The sequence below is a fragment of the Gracilinanus agilis genome, chromosome 2 (genome assembly GCF_016433145.1).
Source record: "Gracilinanus agilis isolate LMUSP501 chromosome 2, AgileGrace, whole genome shotgun sequence".
NCBI lineage: Eukaryota > Metazoa > Chordata > Mammalia > Didelphimorphia > Didelphidae > Gracilinanus > Gracilinanus agilis.
In genome coordinates this window covers 522970087-522983606 of record NC_058131.1, presented here as the reverse complement: position 1 = coordinate 522983606, position 13520 = coordinate 522970087, and the positions used below count along the sequence as shown (strand labels likewise).

The 13520-nt window shown below is 38.1% G+C and overlaps 1 protein-coding gene across 2 annotated transcripts in view; it reads left to right on the top strand.

Moving 5' to 3' along the window:
- The first annotated feature begins 3218 nt into the window (after positions 1-3218).
- BLOC1S6 (biogenesis of lysosomal organelles complex 1 subunit 6) overlaps positions 3219-13520 on the top strand; it is a 73303-nt gene continuing 63001 nt past the window's right edge. For both annotated transcript variants that reach the window (XM_044665069.1, XM_044665068.1), the window contains exons 1-2: positions 3219-3340; positions 10591-10732. In XM_044665069.1, the coding sequence (XP_044521004.1) occupies positions 3247-3340; positions 10591-10732 (236 nt within the window). In that variant the 5' untranslated portion in view covers positions 3219-3246. The remainder of the gene's footprint in view (positions 3341-10590; positions 10733-13520) is intronic.

The following is a 13520-nucleotide window of genomic DNA, read 5'->3' as shown; positions in this document are numbered from 1 at the left end:
TGCATAAATGAAATCTCAACTTTTTAAGAAATATTGCAGAGATATCCTAAACAGTTCCAGGAACATAATTATCTATTCAGTAGATATTATTACACTGATACATTCCTTATGGAATCCCTTAATAGAGGTTAGGTAGATATTTAAACTGATATTGCTACTACCTCTCATGACAGTATAGCTGTGTGAACTTGGGTAAGTCACAATCTGATTAGTATCAATTCTAAGACAGAAGGTAAAGGTTTAAAAGAGTATGACAGAACTGCTCTAGTTGTCTGTTATGTGTACTTATGAGACCCTTTTGTGTAGTAATTTTTTTTGTAGGAAATATCTATCTCATACTTGAAGGGAAAAAAGTATAGAATCAGGAAAGGAACAGTCACAAGTGAAACAAATTGTACTTCTGAAGATAGATCATAAAGAGGGAATTAAAAAGAAAAAAGTTAAAAACTAGAGAATGGTAAAGCCAGGAGGGGTTAAGAAATAGGAACAGACTTCAATGACCAATTACCAGTATAGATCAGATTTCTTTTCTTCACTCCCTTCTCCTTTCACAAGAGGTTATGATGGAGGGAAATACAAAATTAGCCATCAGAACAGAAATGTGAATGAGATAAATTCATCCATAAAGTAGAGGAGGGTAGTAGGATGGATTAGAAAGCAGAATCTAATAGTATGTTATTTATATTCTAAGAAACATTTGAAACTCAAAGATCTAGAGTAAACTGAGGGGCTGGAAGCAAAATGTATTATGCTCCTGGAAAAAATTTAAAAGTAGAGGTAACTATCATGATCTAATAAAAAAAAATTCTTAAATGAGATAAGCAGGGAAACTATATTATTCTTGAAGGCACCATAGATAATGTACCTGATACCATAGCATTTGAGTACTTGAAGGAAAGGAATTCCATGGAGAAAAAACTATAACCATAGGGATACTTCAATATGTTCCTTTCAGATACAGATAAATGTAAGGCAGAAAAGTATCAATGAAAAAGCTGGGCAGTGCTTAAACTACTGTATCAAGTTCAAAATATTCTTTAAAAAGCCAAACTGCACACAGTGGAGATTCATGGTTTCATATTTTGTCCTCTTTTTCCATTGTTTGTATGCAGGGAAATATTCAGCTTTATCAATTTCATAATAAATAAAAAGGAAAAATGACAAAAATAAGGGAGTTGAAGCAGATGAACTCTTAAGGTCTCTTCCTAAGTTAAAATTTATGATTCTTGTGATTCTATGACCTTACAGATACTGTGGCATAATGGAAAGAGCATTGAATATTGAGTCCTGGCTTTTATTTGTGCTATGAGGCCATAATCAAAACATCTAACCTTAGTTATCTACAAAATAGAGATCATCATGCTTATCCTATTTGGATTGCTATGGGGAAATGTGCTACCATATCCTTTTTGCCGGGCTAGGCTGACAAACTTCAGTGGTTCTGTGATTTTATCAATGTGGGTATTTCCTTCATTGGTGTAAATTGAATCTCTTCCTCCATCCTCTTTGGGTTTTTGTGATGGAAAAACCGGGATCAGGATCACATACCTGAAACTGATGTGAATTCTGGGTAAGCAAATGAATTAATATATGAAATTATAATCGATATGTGACTTTTGGGTAAGTCACAACTCCCAAATGGGTCCATAGATTTTGTAAATTTAATAAAAATGAAATGTTGAACATAAAATCATTTTAGCATCAGTTTAAAAGCTTTTCCTTAAAGTAACAGAATGGAAATGAGAGAGTAAAAGCACGTATATGTGAATGGTGGTAGTGGTGTTGGTGGTTGTAATTAGAAAGAAAAGAGCTTCTCCTAGCTTTAAACACAACTATTTATTGAATTTATGACATTTTGTATATACAGTAATGACTTGTGTTCTAACTGCTATGGGTCATAAACAATAGTTTCATATAAAACAGGTAGCATGTTTCAGATATATCTGTAATTAAATTCTAAAATGTGTAATTAACATTTAGTGTTTATTGACTAAATGGCCTAAGGGGTCTGCGAAAAGACTTTGAGGGTCAAGTCTCAAGAAGTGGGAAGTCCCTTTTTAACAAACAACACTTGTTTTAAATATCAGGAAACTGACACTTAGGGGTTGTTACTTACCCAAAAGTAAAAGGCATATTTATTGGCATAGTCCGGTCTTGAATTTTGATCCCAGTGTAAGGTTTTCCCCCCCGTCAATCTACTCAGCCTTGGAGAAGTTCCATTGCTATTTTGCTCAAGGCTAATAAGAGTCCAGTTGGAAGCAGAGTCTAAGGAAACCTATTGAATCTGGGCAATGGCAAGTGTCTTAGATTTCCAGTTCTAGTTCCAGAAGCCCTTGCAAATATCGTCTTAAGTTACTAACCTAAAGAGGCTTCACGATATTAAGAGCTCATGTCAGGGCACGTTTGTTTACTTCTACTCATTAAAAAACTCCCACCATTTTATCTTCTTTCTTAGAAATATTGGTTTCAAGGAAAGAGCGTTAAGGGCTAGGCAATTGGGCTTAAGTGTCTTGTCCAAGGTCACATAGCTAGGAGGTGTCCGAGGCCACATTTGGACCCAGGATCTCCCATTTCTAGGTCTCGCTTTTTATCCAGTCACCTAGTTGCCCCAGCATTTCCTTATTTTAGATTTTAGGAAGCCGAGGCTCATCCAAGTCAGCTACCGTATTACATGCTCTGAGATCCAAGAGGCTAATGGCCCTTTAGGCCTCGCCAAGGGTTTGGGTAATGGGTCTTTAAGACCACATAACGGAACAGCAGGTCGCATGGTCTGTCGGATAAGGAATTGGCATTGGAAGGGGGACCGGACACCATGGCATCTACTCTAACTCGGGACTTTACGAAAAGTTTCCAATTAAAGGCCTCCGTTAAACAGTTCCCCTCCTTCCGCTTCGGACCAAGAACAAACGTTCCGCCTCCTACAAAGGTCCCACCCTACGACCCCAGCAACGAACTAATAGCATTACTGGCGTCACGTGGCTCTAGACCTTCCGGCCCTTAAGAGAACATAGAATATAGAGGAAGCGCCTTGCCATCCTAAGCCCCGCCCCTCGACGAAACCAGTGTTTCTGTTTCCGTTTCCGTAGCTTCCTGGTGCTACAGGATTCTGTGTCCGGGCCGGGGGAGGGGTTCGGGGTTGGGTCACTTCGGCGGTCACCCACGAGGCCAGACTTGACACTTTCCCCTCTCTCCTTTCCCCTCCGGTGCTCCAGGCCTGAGCTTCCTCCTCTCCGCTCCACGAGAGTCATGAGTTTCCCTGGGCAGCAGCAGCTGCCGCCGCAGGACCAGGCCCCGTCGGAGCCGCGGTCTCTTGGCCTGGGCTTGGGGCCGCCCGCAGTGAGTACGTATGGCGGAGCGGAGGGGTATTGGACCCTGGAGGGCGCGGCGCCTGGATCCTAGGTCTGGGTGCCTCAAAATCCTGCGTGATGTGTGGGTTAGAGGGCGCAGCATAAACCAGCTTCCGAGCTGGGTGGGGATCTCTTTCAACATTATCAATTTACTGATGAGGACTGAGGCCCAGGAATGCCTACTCTGAGGTCACATGAGTAATGAGCCTCAGAGAGGCACGCTGACCGCAGTCACTGCTTTCCCTGCTAACGAGTCTACAGGTTTTCCTCCCCCATTTATATTGAGTTGCTTTTAAAGTCTGTTGTAGAAAGTCACACTGCCATTGACATCTTGAAGATCTCTTTGGCTTTGTCAACTGGAGCTTTCTGGCCAGAGCCAGGTTTACTGTGTCTGAATTGAGAGCTCAATTAAACACCACACTACTCACCCACCAAAAACAACCATCTCTACAGATTTAATTTGCCCAATCGCAGTTAGGCCTTCATTATTGTTTGGCAAGTCTTTTTGTAATTTTAGATTTTATTTTTTCAACATGAACTTTATAAACACATCAACAAACATGTATTTCCATATAACTGTACAAAGAACCCTGAAAGAATTTGTATGAAATCAATCTCTATTAAGCACGTTTTTTTTTTAAAGGGATATACTAAATTTAACATAATAGTATCACTACTGCCTTGCTTGTCCAAGTTACCTTCTGAACTCATTTGCTCTCCTTTGTATTTTTTTTAAGGTTTCATTGATTCCTTGACGATTGCTTTTATAGCACTATTAATACACATAGACTTCCCAACAACTATCCTTTCCCATAAAAGCATTTTTCTTTGCACCAAAATGATCAAGCTAAACAAATTCACTTACTGACTCATACTTTCCCTAGCAACTATTCCAAAGTTTCCCATTTCTCAGATCTCTTATGGCACTCCTTTCCAGTTCCCTCATTGGAAGACCTTACTTACTTTTCTAAGAAAACAGGTCATCTATCTTGAACTGCCTTCTCCCCTAATTTTCCCATATTCCATTCTCTGACAAAGGGTGAGTTTTCTTGCCAACCTCCCTACTTTTTACTTCATCTCTATCCTATCTCTTCTGGGACCTTTCTGTTTTGATCTTTCCTCTTTTTTCTCTCTGTACACTTCTCTACTGTCTTTAAGTATGCCCTGGTCTCCCATTCTTAACTCTTCACCTGACTTTGGTGATCCCTCCCCATTCTAAGTTATGGTCTTATACTTCTTTTTTACAGCAGAATAGCAGAAACTCAGTCTCTAGTTCCTTACTACAAACTCGCTTTTCAACTTTTTCACTCTAGTTTCTTGACCCCAGCACTATTCAAATGGCTTCAAGGCTACAAAGAATCTCTTAACTGCTGTTCCAATTGTTTTATCCTCTAGTTTTTTACACTCTTCATCATCTCCTCTTAAATACACTCTTCCTTTGGGTTTCTTGACATTGTTTTTGGTTAGTTTCACCCTCTATAGATATTTGACCATTTCCTGGATCATCAGTCATCTGAATTTTGCCCACTAAGCATAGATGTCCCCCAAAACAATGTCTTGGGTCCTCTCTATAGATGATTTTGCCCCTCTATCCCAAGCTTCATTTGTGTATCCCCAACTTAATCTCTTTTTTTCCTAAGCCCCTACTAAATTTTGGTTCTGAGACAGAAGAATGGTAGGGGCTAGGCAATTAGGGGTAAGTGACTTGCCCAGGATCACACAGGTAGGAAGTATCTGAGGCCATATTTGAACCAAGGCCTCCTGATTCCAGGCCTGGCACTCTTATCCATTGAGCCACCTAACTGCCTCTCAACTTTCTCTTGAATATTTCTTTATGTCCAGCTATCATTTCAAAGTTAATATGATCAAAACCAAATCTTTCATTTTCTACTTTTCTGACTTCTCAAAGCCTGTCACTTCTCATTTCTGTCTCAAAATAGTACTCTCATTCTCCCAGTTATCCAGTCTTAGAACCTCATCATCATCTCTTAACCAAAGTCTGTAGCTTCTGTTTCTTCCTTATTGTCTTTGGCATCCATCCCTTGCTTTTTGTTTTTACTCTTATAAACCTAATTCAGGCCTTTATTGCCTCTTGCAAGGACTTCAAGTTTTTTTCATTATCCATCCTATGTTTGACATCTAATACTTCTAAAGCATAAGTGGTTATATCCCTCACCTGCTCATAAAAGTTGGTTTCCAACAGCCAAATTTGGATAAGGTACAAATTCCATAGCTTAGGATTTAAGGCCCTCAGCTAGTCTTTGATAGACTTTTTTATCTATGATTGTCTTACATGTAGCTTAGGCTTCAGACCAACTGGACTGCTTTCTCTTCCCTGAACCCAACTTGGCTTTTCTAGTCATTCCTATGTCAGTAAAGGAGAAATTTCTAAGTATCAGAGAAGGCCTCATGGAATTTGTCTTGGTACATAAGATTGATCTGGGAGGATTTCAGAAGAAGTTGGGGAAAGGAGAAAGAAAGAGTAGGAGTATATTCTAGATGTGAAGGGTTGTATGAGCAAAAAGGAAAGGGACATGAATTCAAGACCATTAAATAGTGGTCTAGTTTGGCTCGAACCAAGAATGTTTTGAAGGGGTGTAGTGAGAGATAAGTAAAGGCTGTTATTAGAGCCTTTACAGGCCCCCTACAAACTCCTAGGAAAGCCCCACCTTTACATGTAATAATGCAGAAATTCCCCTAAAAATCACCTCATAACAAACCAGCAATTAGTGAGTTAATATTAAAGATTTAAAAACCCCAGAGAAACTGCACTTTAGGTTTCTCAATCCCCATACACAGAAACTTGGAGGATTACCTTCAAGCTTCCCTGATCTTTGATGTGGAGAGGGAGAACAATGGATGAAAAGTGGAGAAATTGCCTTCAAAGGCCCTGAACTGTTTTCTCTACCCCATAGCCCAGGAGATGTGCTAAACTCACCTTTGAAAAATATTGAAAAATGAAAGGCTGGTATTGAAACAATATTTGGATCGGATTAGGGTTTTTGTATCTTTTGAAATCTGCTAGTGCAGTGAATCACTGCTTGATTAATTATGTAAGAAGAATAACCATTCCTGACTTGATTGGCTAAGATGTAATTGACCATTATACTTAGCTGAAATGTATGTTCTGAACCTCATGGATGGGTGTAAAGTACAATTTCCAGCCCAGTTACCCATGATGAATATTGTGAAGGCTTTTGGTGGAGTTGTAAATTGGTCCAGCCGTTCTGGAGAGCAATTTGGAACTATGCACAAAGGGATTTAAATGAATGCCTGCCCTTTGATCCAGCCACACCACTGCTGGGTTTGTACCCCAAAGAGATAATAAGGGAAAAGACTTGTACAAAAATATTCATAGCCATGCTCTTTGTGGTAGCAAAAAATTGGAAAATGAGGGGGTGTCCATCAGTTGGGGAATGGCTGAATAAATTGTGGTATATGTTGGTGATGGAATATTATTGTGCTGAAAGGAATAAAGAAGTAGAGGAATTCCATGTGAACTGGAACAACCTCTAGGAACCGATGCAGAGTGAAAGGAGCAGAACCAGAAGAACATTATACATAAGAGGCACAATTATTAAAAAAAATTATGGCACAATCTAATGTAATGGTCTTTTCTGCCAATAGCAATACAGTGATCTAGGATAATCCAGAGGAATTTAGGAGAAGGAATACTATCCACATCCAGAGAAAGAACTGTGGAACCAGAAATGCATTAGAAAAATATATGATCAACCATGTAGTGTGATAGGGATGTGATTAGGGTTTTGATGTGAAAGAATTGCTCTACTGCAAATACAAATAGCATGGAAATAGGTTTTGAACAATGATACTTGTATATCCCAGTTGAGCTGCTTGTCAGCTTTGGGGAGGGAGAGAAGGGAGGAGAGGGGGAATCATGAATTATGTAACCATGGAAAAATATTCTAAATTAAAAAAAAAAATTGTGAAGGGCCTTGAATTCCAACCTAATGTGTTTATAGATTTTATTTGGTAATCCAAAAACATCCAAATTTTTTATTAGTTTGCCATGTGATCAGGAATCTATATGTATGCAGGATTCACAAATTTAATATTTAGTTTCTATTACAACTATTAATTTAAGCCCACTAACATGACATCTAGTGCTAGACATTTACACAGCATTATCTCTTGACAGGTGATCAGGCCCAATTTTCAATTGTGTTTATTTGCTAATTAATTAGGTGAATTTTTTTCTCCCAAAAAACTCAAATGGGTTCCACATTAGGGTTAAGTAGTCCACATTTTTCCTATTCTGAGGTTGTATACCGGGGTAGTTTATAGTCTACATTTTAAGGTTTTAAATCAACCTTAGAGATTTTTAAGCAGGGATGTGACATTAACCAGAACTATACATTGAATATGGATTAGTCTAATGGATTTAATATGGAATAAGTTAGAAAGACTGCTTCTTGAAGGCAGGAAGAGAAGAGAACCTGCATTTATATAGTACCCACTATATGCCAGGCACTGTGCTAAGCACTTTGTAAATATTATTTCATTTGATCCTTAACAGACCTTTGAGATAGTAGTAGTTATCCCCATTTTACAGTTGAAGAAACTGAGGCAAACAGGAATGTAATGACTTGTCCAGGATTACATAGCTAGAGTAAGTGACTAAAACCTGAGTCAAACTGATTCCAATGAACTATTAAACTATTAAAAGGCAATTTTGATTTGAACTGTTAACTTATAAAAAACACAGAGCTATTAAATAGTCATAACCACTCTTTAATCAAGGGAAAGGGGGAACCGGGCTGATTAGGCCTCTTATGCAGAGCTGTGCCTTATGCATAGTCCTGAGGATTGACCCCCTGGGAGTGACACAGTGCTAGATGTCAACTCCAAGGAACAAAGGAAACTGGGGAATTTATATACCATTTGGGAAGATCCTGGGGCTGGGAAAGATGATTGACATTATACTGGTAAGGATAGGATTTACAATCAAGCTTGGGAAAGGAATCCTAGCCAGAGGCTAGGGTGTAAGGCAGGGGTCCACAACCTTTTTGGCTGTGAGAGCCATAAACGCCACATTTTTAAAAATGTAATTTCGTGAGAGCTGTACAGTGCTCACAGTGTGCGCTCCTGTAACAGCGCCTGAAAAAAAATTGACTTTATGGCTCCTCCAGAAAGAGCCTTATGTTTCCAACCTCTGGTGTAAGGGAAGGGGCTGCTTACATAATGGATACCAAAGGATGGTCCCTGCCCTGGTGTGTCTTCCTGGGAAAGGGTCTTTGATTCTGTGGGGAAGACTACTTAAGACAAAAGGGTATTTAGCATTTACCCTGGGGTCCATTATTCAGTCTGCAACTGGTAGCCTGAGATCCCCTTCAGGGTGGATTCTCAGGGGAACAGGGAAGCACAAGCTTTGGGGATCTCCAGCCTACAAGCTATTCCTAAAACTTGGGGTTCATCAGATCTCACTAAGCCACAAGTTTGGGGTCTCTAGATTCCATGTCGACAGAACTATGGTGGTTTCACTGGAAATGGAAAAGAGAAGGCAGATGGTAGAGACAACACTCAAAGAATGTATAGGTTCTGACTTGGCTGCAGGAGAAGAGGAAGGAGCTTGAGTGATAATGCTATTTACTATGAAGAGAAATAGGGGTATTAGAAAGGCAAGTTTTGGGGAAAAGATAATGAGTTCCCTTATAGAAATGTTGAGTTTGATGTACTTACACAACCAGTGTTTTGTAGACATTTGGAGCTATTTTCAGGCTACTCTATTTAGGAATAATTGTTCTACATGAATTGTGGTAAGATTTGGGAACTGCTGTGGATTTTTTTCAATTTTCATATGCTCGAATCCTATCATGTGCATAATATACCTAACACTTTTCTAGGAGTTTTGGTGATACAAAAAAAAATTAAGGCATGCTTTTATGTGCCAAGGAGTATTTATAATCTAGTTGGAGAAACAGGGCAGTTGGTGACATTGTGTATAGAGTTGTGTGTTTGGAATTCAGGGAGGTACATGTGGGGACTTTGAGACTACATTCCCCATGATCCAATGGGTTTCCGGTTTTTGGACGTGGGGACGTCAGGGCAGCTTAAATTAGGAGGGCGGCCTGGAGGCAGGCTCTTGGTTACCTGAGCGGGCTCCCCGGGGAAAGAGAGGAGTAGGGAGGACCATATGGAAGAAAATGGCAGAGGCGCCATTTGAATAGATTTCTTACAGGCACGTGGTCGATTTATCTCTATCAGCATGGCAATTAAAATAATAATTTCTCTTATAATATCAGTCTTTATAATTTTTAATCGTAACAAAGTTCAGGCTTGGAATCAGGAAGACTCATTTTCATATGTTCAAATCCGGTCTCACTCACTGTGTGACCTTGGACAAGTTCCTTAACCCTTTTTGCCTCAGTTTCCTCATCTGTAAAATAAGGAGGAAAAGGAAATAGCAAACTACTCAAGTATCTTTGCCAAGAAAACTCTAAATGGGGTCAGGAAGTGCTTAAAATGATTGAACAACAACAGTTGGACAAACAAAATTAATATGGGGCAATTAAATGCTCTATTTTAGATTGCTTTCATTTGATGGAGACAAGGACTTTTAAAATGTTAAAAATCCAAAAGAAAGAATTCGAATATTTTCCTATTTGTTCAGCTTTACACCCTTCTGCTAATTCTCAGCTAGACAAGTCCGTGAGGTCCAGGGGAAAGAGCACTGGCTCTGGAGTAAGAGGACTTGGATCCAAATTCTCTAATCCTTATTACTTGTATGGTCTTGGGCAGATCACTTTAGTTTTCTATATTTGCAAAATGAGCGAGTTTGACTAGGTGGCCTTTGAATCTACTAGATATATGAACTCTAAAACACCTGAAAATACTTTCTAAAATTATATTTTTGTTTCATTAGTTGCCATAATAATCAAGTAAACAAGCATTTATTAAATGCTGAACAAAGAAATATATTTACTTTACATTGCCTTAGCTCAACCTGTAACCATAATATTTTGTTTTGGTTGAAAATTTAAGACTTAATAGTCTTTTTTTTTAAGTCCTTTAACCCCCCCCCCCCCAATTATATGTAAAAACAATTTTAAACTTTTTTAAATTTTGAGTTCCAAATTCAATCCTTCCCTCCCACTTTGCCTCCCCTCCCCCCCTTTCTGATATAGATTTTACATAGACTATCATTTAAAACATTTTTCCACATTAGACATTTTTTAACAAGAGTTTTAATAGCTTCTTCAATATGTTCTTGCTTGGGTCATAGGTTCTGGTGATGCTTCTCCAGATGAAGGGCTAATGGAAGACTTGACAGTTGAAAATAAAGCTCTGGAACAACTAGCACAAGGATTGCTCTCTCATTATTTACCAGACTTGGAGAGATCAAAGCAAGCCCTCCAGGAACTCACGTAAGCAAACCAGAAATTGTCATATGGGCTCATTTCTTCATTAAGACACCATACTTTTTTTTACTGAGAAGAGCGGTGGAATGGAAATCATGAAATTTGAGTTTGATATAATAAACTTTAGCATATATTTTGTCACATTATCACATTTAGTTTTGATTATTTCTAATGCTTTAAGCAAGTAAAAGTGGTAATAGAAGAGTATTTTATAATTTAACTGCAAAAAGTTAATGTCTATAAGATTCTCCCTTCCCTACCCACATTTTGGGCAAAAGTAGAATCTGGAATTAATTGCAGTTGCCGTTTATTATTTTATGAAATACAATAATTTGCATATCTAGTGGTAATTTTTGTATAAGCTTTTGTTTTAGAATAGTATTTAAGAAAATGCCCCATGATATTTTTGCTTGAGAAGACAGAATTTTTCCCTCTAGATTGAATAAATACCTTGTTTTTAAAAAGAATGGGATATGGGAAAGTATGGGCATTGTCTACACACTTACAACTAAGGACAATAATTCTCACATAGAAATCAGACTTAGTCACTGTTTCTTCAGGAGGATAAAAACATAGAGTTTGAAATCTTTCCACTCTGTTTCTTAGAGTGGGAAGCAAAAATATGTCTAGGGACTGCCCCAAGGCAATTTACCTTAAAACTCAGTTAAGAAGTGATAGTTATCCTGTGAACAGGTTATCAGATCAACACACCTATTCACATTCCTTAAATCATACCATTAGCCAATGCTTTTGTATTCTTTATATTTGAATAATGATCAAGTATGAGTCAATAATGTTTTTTGAAGAGCAAAAAAAAAAAAAGTAGGACTATTTTGTGACTAAATACTATAATTAACAAACTAGTGAGTTTGTTTACCCAGTAACACAGAGTGTAGTTTCTCCTCTCTAATAATAGTTTTCAGTAAAATTTTGGAGCTACCCCAGCCTTTGGTGACTGATTCATACTCGATGTGGGAGGAGAGTATTTGTTGTCCCTAGGGGCATGGTTGTTTTTTTTTTTCAAAGTCAAAGAAAACACTTTTTGTGATTCCAAGTAGCCCTTATATTGCAGTTAGGGTTAGAGATTTGTTTGTTTTCAGCTCACAGTTTAAGGGAACCCAGAATATGTTTTAATTTGGGAAGGGTAATGAATAAATCTCTTTATGTTTTTGAAAATGGATAATGTATTATCTATTTTTCTAGCATTTTTGTAGTATTTGAGGGATCTTTGTTAACCTTTAATACTTATTTTTATAATAACTTCATTCTTTTTCCTGGGTGCCCAAAATACTCTTTAAACATTTAAACCATATAATTTGCTGAATAATAGTTACTTTGTTTCCTGAGAGTTAAGAACCAGTAAATAAATACTGTACTCAGGATCTTTCTGCCTCTTCACAGATTTGTTTACTGATAGTTGTATTGTAGAAAGAGCACTAGAGCAGAAATTGGGAGTTGGCAGGATTTAATTTCAGCCCTGCCACTTTACTTTGTGAATTTGCACAAGTCAATTAAACCTTTCTGGCCTTTGCGCTTTCATCTTTGAATGAAGGATTTGAATTAGATGATCTCTCTATCATAGGCACCTTCTTCCAGCTTTATAATCCTGTGATACTGAATAGCTCTTGTGGCTTAGTAGAAGTTGAAGTTCTATTTATTTTGTTACTTATAGAGGGTAAAGGGTCCTAGGAATGAAGTGTGATCATTTTACTACTTGGCAAAACTCTTATTTGCTTACAGGCATTTATGAATTGTGATTTTCTGTCTTCAGGTTTAGTTTTGAAATCTGTGGGGCAAGATTTTGTGCTTTGGAGATTACCTAACGGTTTCTACCGTCATTCTAGTATTTTAGGTTGCCTAGGTAAGCCATCTTATCTGGTTGTGCCACATCCCCTTCTGGCTTCTGAACAGGTTTTTCCTCTTCTGAGGTCAGTAAATAGAACAGATTGGAGGGGGTCAGGTGAGCTTCTGACCTATAGGGTATGCTGGCTGTATGGAGAATGGAGAACTTGTAAACCTCTATTCAGGCTTATCTTTTCCACTTCTATTTTTTTCCACATTGTTTTTATATTTAATATAGTTTTATAAGTAAGCACTCTACTAATGATGAGGTGGCTAATCAGAGTGAATGCATTATTGCTCAGAGGCCATCTGGAGATAACAAGAATATGAGTGTATTGGGTGTCACTCCAATTATTGGAAGCTACTTCTCCCTTGCTTTTTGTTTCTTTGCCATATGAGATATGCCTCACCTTGTTTGATGAAAGGAAGAGTGAGAAATGGAATGACTGGAGTATGTCACTCAGGGAGGTTTTATATTTTTTCCCCTGAAAATTTAAAAAATATTTTACACAACCAGATGGCCTCAGTGCCCTGGACCTCTTAGTTTTCTCACTTAGATTGCAAAGCGTAGTGAGGTCAAATGAAAGAGTTTGACACTTTTTTTTTTACCAGATAGATTTAGAATCACCATTTTGAGAGATTTAAGGGACTTAAAGTTTATGTAGTCTGATTATCCTTCTATCTCCATCCCTACCTTTTTTAAAAAAATAAATGCAGAAACTGAAGGTTTAAGAAGATAAATAATTTGTCCACGGTCACCTGGCTGATTAGTGATAGAATCAAGATTTCTTGGTTCCTTGTCCAGGGCTTTTCCCACTCTAAAAGATTGCTTCTCATCTGTGACATTTGACTGTTCAACTTCTCTTTCTTCCTTCCTTCCTTCCTTCCTTCCTTCCTTCCTTCCTTCCTTCCTTTCTTTCTTTCTTTCTTTCTTTCTTTCTTTCTTTCTTTC